At 41.4% G+C, this 21897-nt stretch overlaps 1 protein-coding gene across 1 annotated transcript; it reads left to right on the top strand.

Moving 5' to 3' along the window:
- Positions 1-900: 900 nt before the first annotated feature.
- On the top strand, positions 901-21668 carry LOC311263771 (up-regulator of cell proliferation-like; the record flags this gene model as incomplete). Its single annotated transcript, XM_084364075.1, has 3 exons — positions 901-1368; positions 18219-18315; positions 19201-21668. The coding sequence occupies 3 exons, from the start codon at positions 901-903 to the stop codon at positions 21666-21668; spliced, it is 3033 nt and encodes a 1010-aa protein (XP_084220201.1).
- Positions 21669-21897: the final 229 nt, after the last annotated feature.

Raw genomic sequence — 21897 nt, 5'->3', positions numbered from 1 at the left:
GAGACAACGCCGCGCAACTTCACACTACCACGCCATACCGGAAGTCCACCTCTTTTTACATGTTAAATACATATTACATTCATACAACAGTAACACATTTAAGGATTCTCTTATATTTGAGACATGATGGAAGTTACTGAAAATAAAATACAGACACCAAGAAGTCTTTGTACATTGAGAAGAATTACATAAACATGAACAGTAACAGTGTGCATTCTGGTACATGGTGTTTAGTGCAGTAGATAGAGGGGTTTGGAGTCAGCAAGACATCATTCGCACAAAATCCTGAATGCCTGAACATCCTCCTTTAGCTCAGTTTTCTTGCCAGTAATGGATGAAACATGTATGCCAAAAAGATTGTATCATGCCTGAACTCTGGTTTTTCAAAGACAATCATTCTTTAATACCACAGAAAGCAGTATCTTGCCCACACTTTCCCTTATTTCTTAACTTTTTTCTCCCCAAGGCTGATCTGACCATCACCATCAGAATAAAACTGGGAAACAAAATGGAGGGGGTATAGAATAAAAAAAAACAAATAAACAATGTAATAGAGGTGGAAGTTTCTGAAAGGAGGTAATCTACTCAGTGGACCCCTAAGGTAATAGGTGGCCTTCTTGGCTTAAGTGAATAAATTGTATTGATGACCTCTTTGAAGGCGTCCCTCAGTACCTTGACACAAATCATGTCACCAATCTTGTCCTGATAGTTTGGCAGACCCAGATTTATGTAGGTGAGTCTAACCATTTCTCTCCCATTCGTCTCAATTTCCAATGTTTAATGACATTATTTTTCAACAAAAGCTTCATTGCTTACCTTATGTATTACGAGTTGATTCTCAATCCTTTGGACACCAGTGTTTTTGATGGTTGATCCACTGTCTCTGAATCTCCTCCCTCTATGATCATCTCCACACTGACACGGCAAGCTACCTTGCCACCACGTCCTCCCTCAATTATCCACGTCTCTCTACACCACATCGTCCATTACTCTCCATCCAGCGGCTCCAGCCAGACACCACCAACACCAGGTTGTGAAAGCCCCTCCTCCCTACGCCCAACCTGCAGCCGCACAGCGGTCAACCCTCAACTCCTGGATTTGTCTCCTCCCCCAACAACATCAATCTCTGACTGGACAGTCGCCCGCCTCCAGCGCGCCCTCAAGGAAAGGAAAATCCCATTCCACTGGACTAACAACAAAGCCCAGCTTTTCCAGCTCCTCACAGCCTCCACTTCCACCACCACTTTGGACAGTCACTCACTTTCGGGTTCCCTCCCTAGCGCCACCCACTCGCGGCCCTCCAATAATGTCGCCATGCAACCCACCTCAACGAGGCAGCAACCTCCTCTTGCCCTCACAGAGGGCCAGGTTGTATCTCTCCCTGTGCCTTCTCCCTATGTGTCTTACCTGTCTAACCTTTTTCCCTCTTTTCTCTCATCCCTGTGTCCACACGTCTCTTGTATACATTCCTCCATCACACCATCCTTTCTTCTTCTCTGCCCTCTTCCTTTCTTCCAGCTAATACCCACAGTTCCTCTCTACCAGTAACCACTCTCCGCCATACCAGTGTTCATACTGTCACTCAGGGCACTTCCACTGCTGGTCCCCCTCAATTTCCTCCTGTTCTACCCCCCTAAACCTGTAGGTTTCGGAGGCCCCTGGAAGTGTCCTCACTCTCTCCTTCCTCTGCCCTCTACGAACAGTATCCAGTCGTCATTGCTGCACTTCTTTGGGGGGCACAAATGGTCCAAAAAAGTCATCCTCATCCACTCAGACAAACTAACTGCTGTCGACATTGTGGAATTCATCCACCACCTGACTTTAATCTCAGCCAATCACCAATTCATACTCTCTGCTGCTCACGTTTCGTGTCACAAAAACCACACTGATTGACTCTCGCTCTTGTTTCTCAATCCAGAAATTAAAATCCTTGGCAGCAGACTTGTCGCATCTCAGCAAGCAATCTTGAACAGTCTGTCTCCTAAAACCCTTTCATTCCGGATGGTTCCACACCTGCTGTACCACCTGAGCCTGAGTCTCCTTCCACTGCCACCTGCCTGTACTTAAAGAATGGATTCCCTTAAAACTTCTCCAGTCTTGGTGTTTGGTTTTGGGTCCTGCAAACAATATATTTTACGTACCATAACAGTTTCAAATCATTCCATACCTCACACAACCTCCCTTTTCCCTCTATCAACATCGTAACATTAATCAGCTTTATCACATATGTCCCAAGTCTCGAGTCTCACCCTCCCTGGTTCCTAGATGGCTCAGCCACTCCACAACCTTATTCGACCAGCTCCTCCTTCATCCACCGACCTTGACCCCCTCCCTATCTTTCTCAAATCTTCCATCAATTCAAATAAAACTACCTTTGTGCTAAACAATGGCGTAGTCTTTGTTAACCAAGGCACTGGCCTTGATCTGGAGTTGGCCCCTGGATGCTGTAGTAAAGATGCTCACTGCTCGTCTGGGATGGAGTAAATGCAGAGAACCAGTTCACTACATTGTACATTGTATGATTGTATATGATAAAAAAAAAAAAAAGATTCAACACAGAGACTGGAAAAATCGAGTGGTCAGGAAATCCAACTGCAGCTAAAGACACTCATCTGTTACTACAAATCGTACATCCTGCAATGGAACAAGGGACTTCCAGTCTCCATTTATCCAACAATGAGCTAAGTGGTGCACACATTTTTAGACTGTGCTCCAAGTGCCCTGCATGGTAACTCACTGGCATCTCTGTGTGAGTGGGTTTGTTTTAATAGATGAATGAGAAGCAAGGTAAAGCACAGTGACTCAGTGTTTAACACTGTCGCCTCCTGGGACCTGGATCTGGCTCCCCCCACCATCACAAATGCGTTTCTTCCGTTATTTATCCTGCCAGTGCCCTTGGTCGCATTACTAGCCAAAATATTATATGTGATTAGGACCATGGGTGTAGGATTGGGTAGGGACGCTGGGGACATGTACCCACCAATATCCAGTAATAAATTGTCCCCGGCAATAATTTGGTATACAAACAGTTTACAGATCTTGTTCTCTACTCCCTAAACCAATATCACTAAGAGTATTGGCGTTGCATTTTCCTGCTGACATATGATAGGCTCTCTCATGAATGTGGGCTGGCTGTAGTAGCTAGCTACATCCTGGTTGAATGAATTTGCGGCAAAGCTGTTCTGTGTCCCCGGGGATAAATAACGTCAGAAGAATGCCTCATATTGTCCAGTAAGTCACAGTAGCTTACATTTGTTATGTGCTCTATCAAAATCAGTCGGATGTTGCAACGGCACATTTCTAGAGAAGCATGGATTTATGTCATTTTGGTCATTTGGGGGTTCAAGTCTTGGCTTTCAGAATATGAAACTCTTATCACCAGATTCGGACAATAGATACATTTCTGAAGCTTGCATGATGACAAAACCTAGCAGAGAACGATTATCAATGACACTCTGGTCCTCCTTGCCCTCTGGCTACCTGAAATTATGAATGAAAAGCTTAGCATTATATTGACAAGGCAGATGGGCATAGGCATGTGTTTGGCTCCTTCAAATAGGAGTAAGGCAGTGGACACTTTTTTTATGTTTAAGCCTAGATGTAAATACAAATGTACAGATCATTGGCAACTCTACCTGCCTTAAAATGCGTCCTTCAAGGTTTCATACTTCAATTCCACTGGCAAAATTTGAGTGAAGAATTGATTGTTTTGGGATTACAGTACTTGTTATTGTTGGCAATTGCACTATGAAGTCTCTGTTAAACTGCCTTCTTATGGTCATTGCCCTTTAAAAAAAATAAAATAAAATAATAAACCTTCAGTGGTGTTGACCTTTGAGCTCTGCTGTTCGCTTATGGTCCTGTAGACTCATTTGTTCTGAGCTTTGTTAATTTAGGCTTGTGACAGTGGTAATGTAACTTGTGTTATTGCTCTCCTCTCTCTCTTCCTGCCCTTCTGGTGCCAGCACACACCTGGAAACCTCCCGGCAGGGCGTGCTCTGTAAACGCTTTGCATTCCAATATCTGTGATTTCCTCTGTCCCCGCCGATATCAAAACCAAACCTACACCCTTGGATGACAGTGCTGTCTTTCCCTGGTTTTAAAGGTTGCATTACAGTAAAGTGATCTAATTTTCTGAACTGAGTGACTGTACTTCTTGTTCTTAAAAATACTTGCCTTTTCCCACTGAGTTATTATATCCACATTACTCAGGATTATTTATCAAAAATCTCATTGTGTTCATTTTTTGTCAAAGTAACAATAGTCATGCCAACAATAATGTTGCAATATTGATATTGAGGTATTTGTTCAAAAATATTATATATTATATCTGGTTCAACTGTAACAAAACTTGTTTTCAAGGGGTGTAGAAAATGAAATGAGGGGGTTTTATACTGAATGTATTTCAATTTCAATAAATATGTATGGTTGCTCTGCTCTACAGGCTCGTTCTTCAGTTTGTCTAAATCACAATATTGCATCTTGCAAAGTGATATCTAGATATAAAACATCATTCATTTAGAGTAAGAGTCCAATAAGTTATTGGATCTATGTTTTTACACAGTTCAATTATTATATTGTGCTTTCGGTTTAATTCCTCATCCCCCTTTTTTAGCCCAACAGTACTGAAAGCAGTTGTCACTCTTGGCCTGTTTACTTTTATGCTTTAAGATCGGCAAAAAACACACAAACACTATTTTTAAGTGCACAAACGTACAAATGAAATATGAAAATGACAAATGAGTTATATTTGTGAGACCAAACCAAAATAATTGTCATCTGATATTATTCAAAATGATGCAACAGTTAACAGTAAATAACTCATCATGAATCAGTTCCCATATCTGTATGCAATTCTATCCTCTGTGGAACTTGAAGTTGAACACACACACACACACACACACACGCACACACATTGAATTTTAAGCCAAAGCACTCACAGTGATCGGGTGTTATGTGTTGGTAAATAATTATCATAAAAATAACATAAAACATAACTGAAACACGTTAATAACAGAGACCTTGATTGAAGTGTGCAGCCCTCTGCTAGCAAGTCTAAAGTAGTTATGTATTAAAGAAATGTGGGAGCGGTCAGTAACTTTGCCGGTGAGATTACATGTGACATTGTGCAATGCAAAATCTTCCTTTTCTTCTTCCTTCCATCCGACACTTCACCCACTGACTCAACACGTTAAACTCTATTTGAGTTCTCTGAGCAACGATTCACCATGAGACTCTTTCAGGTAGGCTATTTGTGTATTTTTTGATTCCATATACAGTATATATATATATTTGATCCGATTCTCTCCTAGCCATATTTTGAATAATTATGTTAGGTCAGATCAACAATGCAGGAGAAAGTGTCTTTTGGCTTCATACTGATCATTTCTTTCTTGCCTTTCGTTGACAACATTTTTAAATAGTTTTCTCTGACATTGTCAGCAGTGTTTTAGCAGTGTTTTATCTCAGCTTCAGCCTGGACACACATCTTAGCCCTCCACCGCATTTATTTACCTACTACAGTATAGGTTTAGTTGCTTTGAAGTTCATATTCAGATTTTATACACACAACATACTATAATCAGCTCCAACAATATGATGCTCCACCTTAAAACGGCAACAATGGCATACTTCCCACTAACAGATTGATGACACTAATTCCTAAAAAATGTTTATGAAATGGCTTTATTGTGGCTTAATAGATGACCAAATAACCAGGAACAGAGACAATATTTTAGTTCCCAGTTTACAAAAATTAACAGGCTGCAAACCTAACACCAGCCTGTCAGAATCAGTTTTGGCAATGAATGTTAAATGTGACAATTTCAAAAGAAAGTAAAACATGGTAAAATGGGTTGTTAAATATAGGCTGCCATTACTGAACATTGGCAGCTGCCAAGGTAAAGTCTGTGTTTGGGGAACACTAGATTCAATGCTTTTTAAACTATTTTATCATTGGGTTCAACACGTTGTGTTGAAGTGACAGAAATCAGTAGTCAGACGAGGATCACGTGACACATTCATTTTGTGTCAGGTGAGCTTATATATATATTATATATATATTTTTGCACCATGTTACTGATATTTTTTTCCAACTCTTCCAATCTCTTTAACACATTTGTTCTAATAATCCCTGAGGTGGTGTTGCTAGATAACTGGCTTGTGAATATATGTGCAGGTTGATAGTTACCTCTAATGGTCCAGTGGCAGTGTGGTTCAAAGATGGATTGAGGTTTGAGCTGTAACGGCCAAAAAAAGTGATGGATTCCTTAAAAGACAATGCAAGGTAAGAATAGATAACTTTTTTAAATAATAATTGACAGCAGTCGTACATATTTTCAGTCTGATGTGAGTTACGTTACTTACATTTCAGTGTGAAAGACACCAGTGTAGTTTTGTAAACTTAAAAGCTCTGATGTAAGGAAATAAAGATGGATGGATACTAAACATTTCCTAAAATTGCATAATGAATTTCAGAGTGAGGTCACCAAGCCCAGTGCCCAGTGGGTGTTTGAGTGTGAAGTCTACACAGTCCTTTGAACTCGGCATATCCTTCAAAAACCAACAGTAAGAAACCATAAATTCACAGTTTCCCTTATACATGACTAATTTGATGTATTCATGTAGGCTGCTTTCATGCAAGTAAAATCTTTTATGCAAGACTTTTCCTTGCTCGTGGTTTAAAGGAATAGTTTCACATTTTGGGAAATACTTGTAGAGAGTTAGATATTTTTGCCAGTTTTGTTGTGGTCCTGCCAAAAAACAACACCATTGAAACTCTTAAAATGTTGGGTAGGACTCTTTCTATAGCCCCTTCAAGGTGTCCAAGACAAAGCATGACAGGCCTGCCCTGCCAGCTTATGGTTGCCAAGCTATGATCAGACAATTGCTGTTCTTGCTCAGGGGTTTTAGCAGACAGTCAATTGATGTTGTCATTCTTTCAGATTTGAGACACCAGACTTGTCTTCCAAGTACATCCCTGACCAGTGGCGGTTCTAGCTTGCAACATAACATAATTGACTTGACGTGTAAATGAGCAATACAAAAACCAGATGAAATGAATGCAAACAAATTTAAGGCAGCCGGAACGGGTCGGCACCGGGGTCGATCCGCTGAGATGACGAGATAAGCCCAGAGGCGGCAGCTACAGAGCTGGTTTCTGACGGCGACTGTCTGCTCGCTTTTTTTTTTTTTTTTGCAGGCGCTTATGCGCCCTTCCACAAATGCCGCCCTGGGTGGCTGCCCATATTGCCCATATGAGGAACCACCACTGTCCCTGACAACAAAATGTAAGACCATGAAGTCAAAATCGCTGTTTACCGTCTTGCTCCATATATCACCTATACACCAGTATCAGGCCCAACAAAGACAAAAAGACGTTTTGGAGGTATTTTTTGATGGTATTTTAGAGTTGGTAACTTCCTGGAAACACATCCAAAACTCACCCTGTACTTGGGGGCGTATGTAACAGTATTCGTCGAATAAGCGCTTCCTTTATTTCATGACACTGCCATGGATGTATAAAAAGAAGAACATCGCCAGAGGAGACTGTGTTTGTGACTGGACCTGATGGATTACTGTATAAAAGCATAACTTTATAACTTGTACTAAAACCTACCTACGTAACTTGTTATGTTCATGTTCTATGTAGAAAATATTTGCTGGTTTGCCCTCTGCTGCCCTCGGACTACTATAGCAATAGCATGAGGGTTGCCAGGAGTAAAACCTGGCAAGAAAACCACTCCAGTACTGTTTGCTCTTTGTCAAATTGGCCTCTGTCTTCTCATAAGGAGAAGCATATAGAGTGGTGTAGTGATGAAGTATTTTTGAAGGCTAACCCGAAAGTTAGCATCGCTGTGGTTCCCTCGTCAAAAAGGCTTACGGGATTTTTCCATTGGATTTTGGAATATCACGGAAAATAAGCTCTGTGACAAACACAAGTTTATGATACTTACACATTTTATTCATCAAGATAATCTTCACAGACAAACACCACTTTTGTGATTTTCAAAGCATAAATTAAATCTCTAGAAGTATTTGATATGATTTAAACGTGTCTTATTACAGTGTCACTATACACATTTTCTGTCAAATTCGTCAACTTAAAGGTATAGTTGGTAATGTTGGAGAGCTAGCAAGATTTGAAAGTGGCACCTCGTCTAAGCTCCACCCCCTTCTCCCCCTCCCGTCAGTGCTCCGTCCAAAGCCCCGCCCCCACAAACTTGAACGTGCATCAGACAGTCCGTCAGCAGGGCAGAGGAGAGCCTGTCAGTGCCCGATCCGTACCTGGAACACGATCCGTTCCAGACGCTTCTGCGCATGCGCCAGCATTTTCCCTCCGTCAATGCCCCGATTTACGGCTGGACAGCTACATACGGCAACTCCACTTGGACAAACTTTATTAGGGCACAGGCCGTGCAACTGACGGTACAAGCGTTCGTCTGTTAAAAGTTAAATGAAGTGAAAATACTGAAAAAATTAATTAATAAATACAAAAATAAAAGCGCCAGTCTGTTAAACTGCCTTTTTACGCTGGATTATGGCCGAGGTAGACGCCAGACAGGTCTCGCTGCCCTCGGTCCTGCCGCGGTCCTGGTGCTCCGCAGGTCAGCCAGACCGAGACACCCCGTCTGCCTCGGCCGACGGACTATCACACTCCGCGGCGGGCGGCTGTGGCATGACACGGTCTTTCTCACCCTGTGGTTAAGAGCAGGGCGGTTGGTTTATTCTCCAGCCCAGTCACTCCGCTCTTCTCATCACCCACACTTCTATCTATCTATCTATCTATCTATCTATCTATCGAGTCTGTGTGGATAGACCGTATTACCATAAACATTTAAGATGTATATTTTACAAAGATGCATCTTTCCTATTACCACACTGAGAAGTTATCATTTTAACACCATCAAAATTTGAAACATCAAAAACAAAAACAAAAAATAGAGCATAGAAAACAATATAAACAACACCAATCAGTCAAAATTATTTATTACAATGTAATTTCCGGATTATTTCAAAGATTTGCTTTGTTGTGAGTCATTTAAAGGCATTTAATACTCTCTCTCTCACGTACGTCAGAGTGTCGCAAAATAAGATCCGTCCCCGCGCATGCGCAGAAGCGATGGATCGTGTTCCGGGTACGGATCGGGCACTGACAGAGCCGTTAGCATTGGGCTAATACAAGCTAAAAAAGTAGCTAAGTTGGCTAACGTTACATATTTCATGAAAATAACAAATCCCCCCGAAGCAAAACAAATAATTACCTGTCCAACCGAAAGACAGCAACCTCTGCATCACTTCTGGAAGTGCTACTTTTGGCTGCATTTTCTCTGCCACTGTTATCTCCTGCTAACTGTGCTAACTCTTCTTCTTCTGCTGTTGTTTTATGGCTGTTGGCGAAAAAACTGTTAGGTGTGCATTACCGCCACTTTCTGACCTGGAGTGTGTATCTCCTGCTAACTCCATATGGAGTGTGCCGAATATATCCGGCAACGGTGACGTGATGAGTGCGCACAGGGAGGAGGGGGGGACAGAGGGGGGTGCAGGCAGGAGGAGACATGAAGGCATCTGATTGGTTCTTTCAACTCGGACCAAGAGGGAGGGATTGGTCAGAGTTTTTACAGGCCTGCAGCTGCCACAGAGGTCTGATTTATTTCGTTCCTTTTCCTGAACACATTATGTATGGACTACTATACCTTTAATTGTAAAGTTAGAGTTAGAATAATTTGCAACTTAAGTCTGCTTGTAAAGACCAACCAGTGAGTAGATGACTCTTCGTGTTCGGCATGATGGTGTTTAATGTCTGTGACAAATTCTGTAGTCTCATTTAGCCCCTTGTTAGCAACCACAGTTAAATTGTGGGACATTAATGATGTAAATTATGTTGTAGAACAAAACGTGTAAATATCTTAAGCCTGTGGTAACCACTTCTTTCAGGCATATAGCCTAACCGAAAACCTATTCAAAACCTCATAGACTTTGAGATAAGTGAACCGGATGTGACTGAACTGATTTCTGAATACACACTGCACTTTGCATACAATGATTGAGAATCTTGTCATATGTTTTAAGCGGAGGACATCAGTGTCGGTGTCTGGTTGAGAGACAGACAAGTGGTCGAAGGACTACAGTAACCTCAAATATATTTTGGTCTGTTGTCAAGACATCTGATTCTTGGAAACTTGGTGATGGAATATTTTATAATTCCTGCATCTTTGGTTTTAACATTACTGATTTTTTTCTTATCCCCTCTTTTCAGAAAAAAAGCATATGGGGTGCCTCAAGCCTGGGGTGGACATGTGTCTCATTCCGTGATTCCACAATGGTATTTTTCCTGCATGTAAATTTGTCTAACTCCGTGTTGAACATCTGTCTGATTAACAAGAATATCTGAAATCTGAGAAAAATGTATGTATATTGTGTAATGTGTGTAATGATTTTCAGGTTTAAGCCACACGGTCCTGCGCCAGTTGTGTGTCCAGTACTAACAACTGCTCACAGAGCCCATGATGACTCTGACCACAGCAGGTAAAAATCACATTCGCAACATTCGCATTAAGCACACACCAACAGCAGTAAGGAGTGAATATTTGTCATTTGTATATTAAATATAGCCTACATGTACATTTTCCTGTATAATTTTTCAGAATGAAGCTCTAACCCTCTCCGTCTTCTGCATGTGAGACAGTTGTGCCAAGTCAGTTAGAGGATACCATAGACAATTACAACCAAGGCGAAACGTAAGAAATCAGACTATATGTGATTTTGAAATAAACAGTAGACCAACTGCTTCTTCTACACAGTAACAAACAATATTTAATTAAAGCTTCGGAATAGATTAATGACTCAGATACCAACTATAAAGCGATATAAAGGCTGATTCATCCTAACGATTTGTTTGTGTCTCTTCATTGATTCCACCTGGATGTTGCAACAGTCATTGTAATCTTCACCTTGTAATTCTTTACTGTCACATTCTGAATATGAAGGACATAAAAAAAACCTCATGACTTTGAAGGCAAAAGTGAAGAGTGCAAAGTCCAGTTTTGAGTCCCAGATTGCAGTGTCTTTTAGTGTCTAATTACAGATTCTCGAGATGGTTGAAAAGTATGATATGTCTTTTTTCCTATTTTGCCTTTCAGTCTCATTCAGTTCTATCCAGAGACAGCATTCACATCCAACACATCTGATAGTTCATCGACTAAGACTGGATCAAGGGATTCTCAATATGAAGAGACAATTTTTTATTTCAATACCTTAGTACTGCACTTCCATAACGACTGATCAGAATGCAAAGTGCAGCCAGGGCTGAGTCATCCTGACTCACAACTGCGGTCAATTGAGCCGTCGCTCACGAAAATCCAAGTGGCAGCTGATTTGACTGTTTTTGCAAATGACGGCTCACTTGACTGCACTTGACTGAAAATCTCTCGCGGCCCACCCAACAACTCTGATCAACACACAAGACATTCATAATCCATCTACATGCACGTAATGATTTGTACAGTAACCAATGTAAGAAATTATTAAGCCCGTATCCTGGCTGTTTCACCACTGACTAATAAAATACTTCTAAAAATTTCACAATATCCAACCCAATATCAATATGAAGAAAAACAGGCAGAAATTATCGTTGAATCAGGCCAACACTTGCACTTTTTCAACACGTGCAGTCTGATGCAGTTACTACAATCCATCACAGCTGGGCTGCCGTATAATATTTTGAGGCGTTCAACGGCACAAAAGCGCTCTCTCTCTCTCTCTCTCTCTCTCTCAGAATATTAATTAACATTAACAAGAGTCTCTGTGAGACCACCTGCAAACAGTATCTGGATTCACTGGATATGAATCACATTATGTCATCTGCATCTCACCTAATGTAGGAAATTAATATCCTGGGCCGTATCCTGGCTGTTTGACATTGAATAAAAAGCATAGGCATATACATAAAAAAAGCAACCCAATAACAACATGAAGGAGAAAAAAACAGAACATTATTTGAACGTTGAATCAGACGTAGGCCTACAATCCATCATAGCTGGGCCGTTTAACAGCGCAAAACAAAGTGCTATTTCACACACACAAGTCTATCTTGACATTAACCCAAGACTTCGTCCACTCTCTGTGAAACCAACCGCAGTTTATCTCCATATGCTGGTTCTGAGCCACACTTCGAGTAACATTACATTGTGTCGACTGCAACTCATCTAATGAGAGGGGTGATGCTGCTGCATAGCAGCTGTCAAAGTCTTGATGTCTGGCTGAATAGACGTCAGCTTTAGGCGGAGATCAGGCTCAACATCCAGTTTATTCCTGTACTTTGTCTTTAAAGTGCTGAAAATCAGCAGCGGGTTGTCTTCTGGTCCGACACTCGTAAATCCAATCGTTAGGTAGTGAGTACCTAAGTACCTGAGTGCTTTTGACGAGCCTTTCTTATTGTTTTTTCATTTTGACCCTCTTCACTTGTTGAGATTGACTCATTAACAGCTTTCTTTTGACTCCTGACAGCCACCGATCCATTGTTAGTCTTTCCCGCCAGTGATAAGGTATTCCCTCAATTACAATTCCCCCGTCAATAATGAAATATAAGATACGTTCTGGCTCAAAAATAAATCAGATAAATGAAGAATAACACGTAATTTAAATCACATGGTTTTGTTTTATTAGTTGTAATTACTTTTTTAAATTAAAATGTTTAACCATAAATATTTAATGGTAACTTAAAACTCAATAACAAAATAGAAAATGACCTCTCGTGTCCCACCTGCAGTACCTTCGTGGCCCACACTTTGGGAATCACTGCCCTACACACCAAGTGTGAAGCAGCCGGGAAGCCGGCTCGCTGTGTGTAGCGACACACAAGTCCGGCGATTTACCATTACAGTGGATGCAGTCTGAAAGGCACAGGCGAAAGCAAAGACGGCATATTGGGGGACAAAAATATCGTCTCTGATAGGCTACAGGATTGCTGTGTGTAAGCGGCTAATGTTACTACAGAGACACAAACAAATCGTTAGCCTGTGGCTACATCCAGCTGCTAACGTCACCTCCAAGAGAACAGGTTGGGCTTTCGGTCCGATATATAAAGGGACATATTTCTAACTACTCGGTTTCAGACTAAAGGACCGTGGAAAATGCGCAGTCTGTAACTATTCAATGTTACACAGCGGTGGACTAAGTTACATGTTTGCAGCTAACGCTACTTTGCACGTTAGGTGACTCCGAGTCCTTGGTGATCTCATATGATTTTCAAATCAAGCTCTAAACATGACCTGTAATGTTTCTTACCTGGTTACTTGGAAATGAGCCATGTCAGCATCTGTTTTCAGTCCCAATTCAAGTTGAACCTGCCTCCATGAGTCGAACACGTATCCGATGTTTATTAGGGTGCCAGCCCGGCTTTGGTCGTAATGTCATTCCGACTCACGACATGCTGCTGATAAAACCTTTGTTTTCTTCTTAGTATGACTTTTTAGTGGACTTTGTGTGGTGGTGGGTCGTTTGCTGGCCGTAGCAGAATCCATTAGCAGGTCCACCGCGCTTGTCTTCTTCCCGTATCCAAGGACGCGCATTTCAGCGGGACTGCAGGACTGCGCGGGAAATTCGGGTCCGAAATTGCTGTACATTATGCAGCACACAGCCTGTTCAAGGCAATGGAGAGATACATGGGTCACCCATTAGCATTAAAAACACTTAAAATGCATGTTTATTTTTTCACAAATCCTGCCCTAAGTTCCTTTAAAGGTGTAGTATGTAAGAATTTCAGTTAAATTTGTTCTTAAAAAATGAACTAACAGAGTTTGAAGAAACAATTGGCATTGTGTCAAAGACATCTATGTATTGTATTGCAGAGATATCTACTGTAGTTACGTGCTAAGCAGCTAGCCCCTGCGTCTCCCTTCTCATAAAACCCTCTGAGCTCCCAGTCCGAACCGCTAACTGCACTGCGAACTGAGGTAACAGTTAGCAGAAATTAGTAGTTACTCTGGAGATATGCTGCCCCTTATTTGTTTTGGAGAATGAATTCAAGAGGTGGCCATTTCTTGCATATTGCACCTTTAAAGCCTAAGCTCATCATCATCAGGGTTATTTCTGAAACTTGACAGAAGACATGATCAAAAAAGTCACATGTCCTGTTTTGGTTAGTATAATCACAGTCTTAATGCCTAATGCTGAACACTTACAAGTTTGATATGGCATAGCACAAAATCTAGGCTTAGTTTTAATTAAATTCCTGATATGAATAATAGCCATTTTTCTTACAACATTACCAAAAATGTTTCAGTATAAGGCCTTCTTTATTTAAAAGTGCACCATGTAGTTTTAGAGAAGAAATTTTAATCAGAAGAGAAAGATGTTAATTGACTGAAATACCTAAACAAACTAAATAAATAAGCTATCTTTGTTTTTGTGACAACATTTACTGAGTAAACAAACTTATTTTCCTCTGAGAACAGCTTGTTTATTCACTTATGGAAAAGATAAAAACTTATGATTTTGTATTATTACCTCATAATATTGTAAATATTAAGATTCTGTGTTTGAATTTCTTCCAAATGACATAGTGCCCCTTTAAAACTTAACTATTCCCCCCATCTTTAATGTTTAAGAGCCAGGCTCTCACATGGCAAGCATTTCTTGCACTGCTTTATGCAGTAAATAATAACTGCACTTTATTTATCTGTTTAAAAACAGAGAAGATGAGGAGGTGATATGTGACATCTGCTGTAATGCTCCAGCTATGAAGACCTGCCTGACCTGTAACAGCTCCTTCTGTGGGAATGATGCGCGGGACCACTACACAAAGGAAGATCTGTGGGGACACAAACTCATCGATGTGTGTCACGAAGTTGAGAGGAAGCGCTGTCTGCAACACAAAAAGCCTCTAGACTTGTTCTGCAGGACCGATCAGACTCTGATCTGCAGCAGGTGTGCACGGAAAAATCACAGAGGTCAGGACATCGTCTGGAAGAGTAAACATGCAAGTCAGGTGAAAATCTGAAAATGTGTAAATAATGTGAAAAATATCTTAATAGTGACACGCTGCATTTTACTAATTAATTCTATTCTGTTGCATGTGTGTGGTGGTGATGGATAATAGAGCTCTGGACTAACTGAGGCAGGTGAGTGAACACTTCAGAGGTACAGGCACAGTCACACATACATTTGGAATTTACTCATATGGTACTTTAGTTACAATTATCTGGGGGTACAAGTAAGCACTCCGATTGGCTGGTAGTAAATGTAATACAGGAATTCTCCACTAGACAAAGCATAAACTGTATCTGAAAAAACAAATAGAGTTTCATATAAAGTGTTTTCAACAAGTGAAAAATGTGCTAAACTGGTGATTTAGTCTGCTTACTGCAGACCAGTAAGGACATCATAAAGTCCGTCTCCAATGATTTTATGACAGGATGTGGAGAGATAGACTTTCTTCGGAAGTTAAAATGCATTTGGCCTCACATGGCTGGGCAAAGGTAAAAACCATTATTTCTTTTATACGGACATATTTATCTGTATCAGTGTGGTGTGTGCTGTTCAAAGTACCTATGTGTCTATTTGTGTGTCTTGATATTATTCATAACATGTGTCTACATCTCTAGAGCCAGTCACTAAAAACACAGACTTTGATGATTCATTGCCAGTTGTATCACTTAAAATCTGATACATAAATGTGTGAAACTGTAGTTTTTACTTGAAATGGACGCTAAAATCAGAATTTACTGAGTGAATTATTTTTAATGACACAGAAGTAGACACACAAGCAAAGTAAATTCTGAATTGCTTTTAAAGTTTGGATTTACCACAACCATTATACCTGAAATGTCCTACTTCATAGACAGAACATGCACTAGAGGGAGAGCTCAGTGTGCAGCATTAGAAAGTGTTTTACACATGATCATGTTCGGTCATTGGGTTTAATATGACTGTAAGAATGACACAAAAGATTTCTTGTGCTGTCTTATGTTTGACAGTGGTGCCCCCTCCTGGTGAGATCAAGTTCCTGTCAGTGAAACCAAACTCTGTAATCCTAAGCTGGGAATGCCCGAAGGGACTGGAGGGGCCTGTGAGCTTCAGAGTTACGTGGGGCTCCTCTGTGAAGATGAAAGGTTGCTTCGTCATCAGAGGTTTTCACAAAATAGAAATAAACAACCTTCAACTTGGACAAAAGTATTTCTTCAGTGTGGCCACACAAGACAAGGATGGCAATTTAAGTGAATGTGTCGAGGCATCTGTTATGACAGGTAATAAAAGAGATGCTAACACACTTCATGTTTCTTTTACTGCATTGTGTCCATATTTCATTCACACATATTTATTTCAAATACCTGCTCTCTTGCAGCGGTGCCAGCCCCTCGACACTTGAAAAAAGGACATTCAGAGGCCACAGCTCTGTCTTTAAAATGGACAAAAGGAGAAAACATGGAGGGATTTCCACATCAGTTCCTCATAACCCTCACAAGTTCAGGGAAAGATTTGATAGCAGCACACACAGAAGACTGCTACAAGACGTTCTCTGATTTAGAGCCAGACACAGAGTACGTCATCTCTGTTTCTACAGTGCTGGGCGATGCATGCAGTGAGCCAGTCTCTACAACTATACACACAGGTGAGAGTTATATCGCATGCTTTTTTTAAAAAAGCATAAAACACTGTCCATACTGTAAATACTGTACATTCATTGTCATTTGAATAATAATTCAGACACTGAAATAAAGGCCGAAACACAACCTGTAATTTTCCTACAGAAATATATTTACAAATAGTATTATAAATATACCCCATTACATATATTTTAACTTTAATCAAACTATAACTACTATATTTTTAAGAAAGGGTAGGTTTTATTGAGTATGATAAATGAACCTAGCAGTGATGGAATGTTACTGAGTACGTTTAATCGAGTACTGTACAGTTTCAATGTACTTGAGTGTTTCCATTTTCTACTGCTTAATACTTCCACTGGAAGGAAAACAGTGTACGTTTTACTACTATGTATATAAATGATTCCAATAATCAGAAAAATGCTGAATAACAATTACAAAAGAAAATCATTGTTGTTAATTAATTAACGCACAATAAAATTATTTTTAAACCATTTATTAAGCAATCGAAAAGTTTATAATAGGGCTGTCAATTGGTTCAAATATATAATCGCGATTAATTGCATGATTGTTCATAGTTGATTTTTTTATCTGTTCTAAATGTACCTTAAATGGATATTTGTCAAGTATGTAATGCTTTTATTGGCTACTGCATGATCAAAAAAATATGCAGAAAGCATACCACCGCAAACTCAAGCCCAACAAGCAACAACAGATGGGCATACTGACCTGAATGTAGCATTCCTTTGTACTATATCGTAGGCAACTGGACTTCAGTTGTAACTAACTGGAGTGGAGTTGCAGGCTTTTAAATTCTGTGTGGGTGTGATAATGTAGTGTCCAACTTTATACTTAAAGATTAACTAAACAATGTTAATCAGCCTGCAAGCTGTAACCACCCATTTAGCTATCACTGTTGAAAGTTTGTCGCATGTAGAGCTGTCCAGCCGTCTCCGTTGCAAACTATGCAGCGTGGTCTGCCTTTGTCGAGGGAAAGGGGGGGCTCTCTACATCAGCTGTGTGCTCAGCCAGCAAGCGCTATTTAAGACTTGACGTACTGTGGTGTTATCAACAGTAAATGCAAATAACTCCTGTTGAGAGAACCATCTTGTAGAGCTTTGAAGCTCAACTTGCCATTCAAAAGAACCCTATGGTACCCTTATGGTAGTCAGTCCCAAAGAGTTTCTGGCTCAGGGCACCCTTGAACCAGCCCCTAGGCCTGTGCCTAGTATGCCCATTCAGTAATCCCCTTCCTGGTAAATTGGTAAATTTCCATGTTTATCAAGCTCCACACTCCAGTTTGTAACGTAAGTGTTCCATTCAAAATTTGACGTCTGCAAGCCCAAACTTGATGACTTCATCAGCAAAGCTGAGTATATGGGTTGCGCCCATGAAAAACTTGCCAAATCTCTTCTGCCAATGCCAAACAATTTATTCTGAAGTGGGCGTCCCAAGAAGACGACACCCCAAGAAGACCGTTTCCTCACCCTGTCAGAAACGTAGGCAGTCTTCTACAGATTTGCAGTCAAGGTTTGCAGGACGATATGGCCGACGGCTGTCTGCCCAGACAATCCAGAACAGACTGCGCACAACCAATCTCCGGTCTCCTAGGGCTGCCAGGAGGCCTACCATGACTACCCTTCGCCGTCAGGCCTGTTAGCACTGGTGTCGGCAACACGTGTACTGGAACCTGAACATGTGGAGGAACGTTATGTTCAGCAATGAGTCCAGATTCTGCCAATGGCAGTTGGATCATGGGTCAAAGTGTGGAGAACACACGGACAACGCTTTGCTGATTGCTGCACCGATAGTGTAATATCTTTTGGTGGAGGCAGTGTGATGGTGTGGGGCGGCATGTCCCTCACTGGAAAAACGAGGCTTGTCATCATTGGAGGCAATCTCAATGCAGAGAGATATCGAGATGAGATTCTGCAACCAGTGTCCCATGTCTCCACAGTCTGGGACAAAGCTCGTCCCCACAGAGCGGTGTTTCTCAGAGACTACCTCCAGAATTTGGGAGTGGAGAGGATGGAATGGCCTGCCAGCAGTCCTGACCTCAACCCCATTGAACACTTGTGGGATCAGCCTGGGCGTGCTGTTCGTGCCAGAGTGACCAACACAACCACTTTGTCTGACTTGCGTTGGCTGGTTGAAGAATGGGAAGCAGTGTGTGACCAGGCTGTTGTGGCTGTGTATGGTTCTTCCATACGCTACCGAGGCTCCTGTTTGTTAAATTAATAAATTGCCAATATGTCTTGATTCTTCAGACTTCAATCATCCAATCGACCGAACAACACCAAACAAGAGTCAATAGAAGAATAAGCTGATTGGCAGAGCTGATTTAGCACATTTTTCATGGGTGCAACCCACATACTCAGCTCTGCTGCTCATGCATGTTCCTTACAAACGTGGCACCATTTAAAAGTGAAATAAACGGTCTTTCCAACAATATAAGATTTATTACCAAGAAGCATTGTTACAACAAAGAAATAATCTACCAAATACAAATGTCCTTACTTGTTGTGCTATGTTTAGATAAAAAGCAATTTGTTACATCCTGTACATTGATTTATCTGTTTGTGTTGATTTACAGAGCCATGTCTAAGGGAGGTGCTGTCAAAGATGGGACTTGAAGACAAGTATGAAGACAAGCTAACATTGAGCACCGTTCTGGAAATCAATCAAAATGAAATGTCAGATAACAACCTTGACACTGCCGAGTCACTTCCTGAGGCTTTTTTGAAGAAACTTAAAATGTTGAATGCAAATGCTAGAAGCGTCAGATGTGGTTCCCATGAAGTGATCACAGACAAAAGCAATGCCATTAATCCCCTTGACATGATTGTTGCGCTGTTTCTCTGTTCAGACAGTTTCCTTCAGCAGTACATAGTTCTGAAAATGGCACTCTGCCAGTTTGCTGTCCCGCTCTTGCTGCCCAACTATGAAACAAGGCAAATCACATTGATGCTGTGGTCCATGCGTGAAATTGTCAGAACCTTCAGTCCCTCAAACCTGGCATTCGGAAAGTTAAGCTGTGTAGAAAGAATTGTGCTCTGTGATATTCCTCTGGTGTCATTCGTCAGGCTGGGCAGGACGATCTTGTCCAAGTCTCAGATGCTAAACAAACTGCTCAGTAACTCGCAGCAGTGCCACGACCCGTTCTATCATCGTAACATGGTGTGCGGTGATGTTCCCAGGAGGATTTCAGAAGGGCTCGTTGAAATCAGCTGGTACCTCCCATGTGGGGACAGGAAAGTAGACAGATTCATTGAGCCACTGGCTGTCGCCAACCTCAGAGGAGACATTAGGGCCTTTGACAAGCAATTCTCATTCCTCTGCCGGACATCCACAGCTGTTTACATCTTCTGTGATGAATCAGAAGCTGATTTCTTCAAGAATCTGAAAGGAAAAGATGTGAAAGCAAATCTCATTTTGATAAGCAGTGGACAGGGGAAGACCTTTACACTCCAATTGTTGACGTTGAAACCAAGTTTAAAGAAAACTAATGTGAGCCAAAAGAAAAAGACTGAAACTGAGCTGATCAAAGCCCTCCAGGAATCAGTCTCTAAGTTGCTAGAAAACTGTCCAAACAAATTGTCGGTAGCAAATCTGGCTGACAGTGCTCAACACTGTGAAATCCTGGTTGATGAGGATACTGATGAATGCCAGGATGCAAGGAAGAATGTGGGTAAAATCACTGAACACATCACTAATACCTCTGAGTTCAAAGACAAACATCTGGCTTCCCAGGGGCACATCTGGAAAGCGCTCTCATGGCTGGAAACTGAGTGCTGGAGACTGCGTAAAGCTGGCAACCGGGACACTGAAGAATACCGCAAGTCTTTGAAAACAAAAGAAAAGGTGCTTAGAAGGAAACAACTAAGATTTGAGATGACACCTGTTATGTCAAACTTCCTTCGTGGTGTGGTCATCTCAGAAGTGCAACGTTACTTTTTCCTCAAATGGCTGGAAATGGATCTGGACAACCTGTCCTGGAACCAGCTGCCAGCTCTGCAGGATCGATACAAAGAGCTTAGCCAGAAATTTCCACAAGATACAGAAAAAATTGCGGAGATTGACAAGCAAATATCTGCTTGCTCTTTACGCCTGGAGCACTTTTTTCGAGAGTGTGGGCAGCTGTATGAATGTGCGAGTCACCTGCCAGACTACAGCTCCCAGAAAAAAATCATGGAACAACTCCCTGCACTGTGCGCTCAGATGCTACTGGATGGTTTCCCTCTTGAGCTCGTTGATGGAGATGCAGCAAACATCCCGATTAAATGGATCACTGAGGTGCTTACTGAGCTACACTACATAATGCAGTCCAACAGTAAGCTCAAAGTCATTACTATCATCGGAGCTGAAAACTCAGGAAAATCAACTCTGCTAAACACCATGTTTGGCGTCAGGTTTTCCGTCAGCAAAGGAACATGCACCAGAGGGGCGTCCATCCAACTGATCAATGTCAACAAAGACATCAGAGAAGAGCTGGGGTGCGACTGCATCATGATCATCGACACTGAGGGACTGAAACCACATCAGATGGTTCAAGATGATCACAGTCACGAACGTGATAAGGAAGTAGCAAGCCTTGCTGTGGCACTAAGTGATGCCACAATCGTCAACGTTTCCAGGGACGACTCAAGTGAGCAAGACATCTTGAAGATGGTGCTTTATGCTTTCACAAGGTTAAAGGATGTGAGATCGAAGCCACTCTGCCATTTTGTTCATACTGACATGTATGAGAAGCCTGCTGCAAAGAGGAGAAATAGTAAAGACTGGTGGGAAAGGCTCAATGTGATTATTCGGAAGGACATTAGGATGAAGAAGGCAAAAATCAACAGGATCTCAGATGTGGTGGAGTTTGATCGAGACACTTGCAGCTGGCACTTTCCTTCGGTTTGGCATGGGACTCCACCGATGGCTCCTTTCAGTGTTGACTATAGTGAGACTGCTCATGCTTTGAAAAAGCGTCTATTAGGTGACCTCAAAAAGTGCCAGGCAAGGGGTGATCTGATGCACTTTATCGAGAGGGTGGAAAGCTTCTGGAAGGCTCTATGAGAAGTGAAGCTTTATCAGTGCCAATAGCGTAAAGTGGTGTGAACACAGGAAAGGGGAAGCAGAATAATTTCGTAGAAACCGATTTCAGTTTCAACTATTTCATCTTTTGCTGTTTCCCTGTGGTATTACTGTTGGCGCCACTGTCACAAAGACAGCATTAGCAACATGGCTACAGCTAGCAGCCTGGCTACTGTCCAAAGAAAAATAATTAATAAGAAGGCAGGTTTTG

The sequence above is a fragment of the Pagrus pagrus genome, assembly GCF_965226575.1.
Source record: "Pagrus pagrus genome assembly, chromosome: 2".
NCBI classification, from domain to species: Eukaryota; Metazoa; Chordata; class Actinopteri; order Spariformes; family Sparidae; genus Pagrus; species Pagrus pagrus.
Note: the sequence above shows the minus strand (reverse complement) of the source record. Positions and strands in the feature narration are given on the sequence as shown.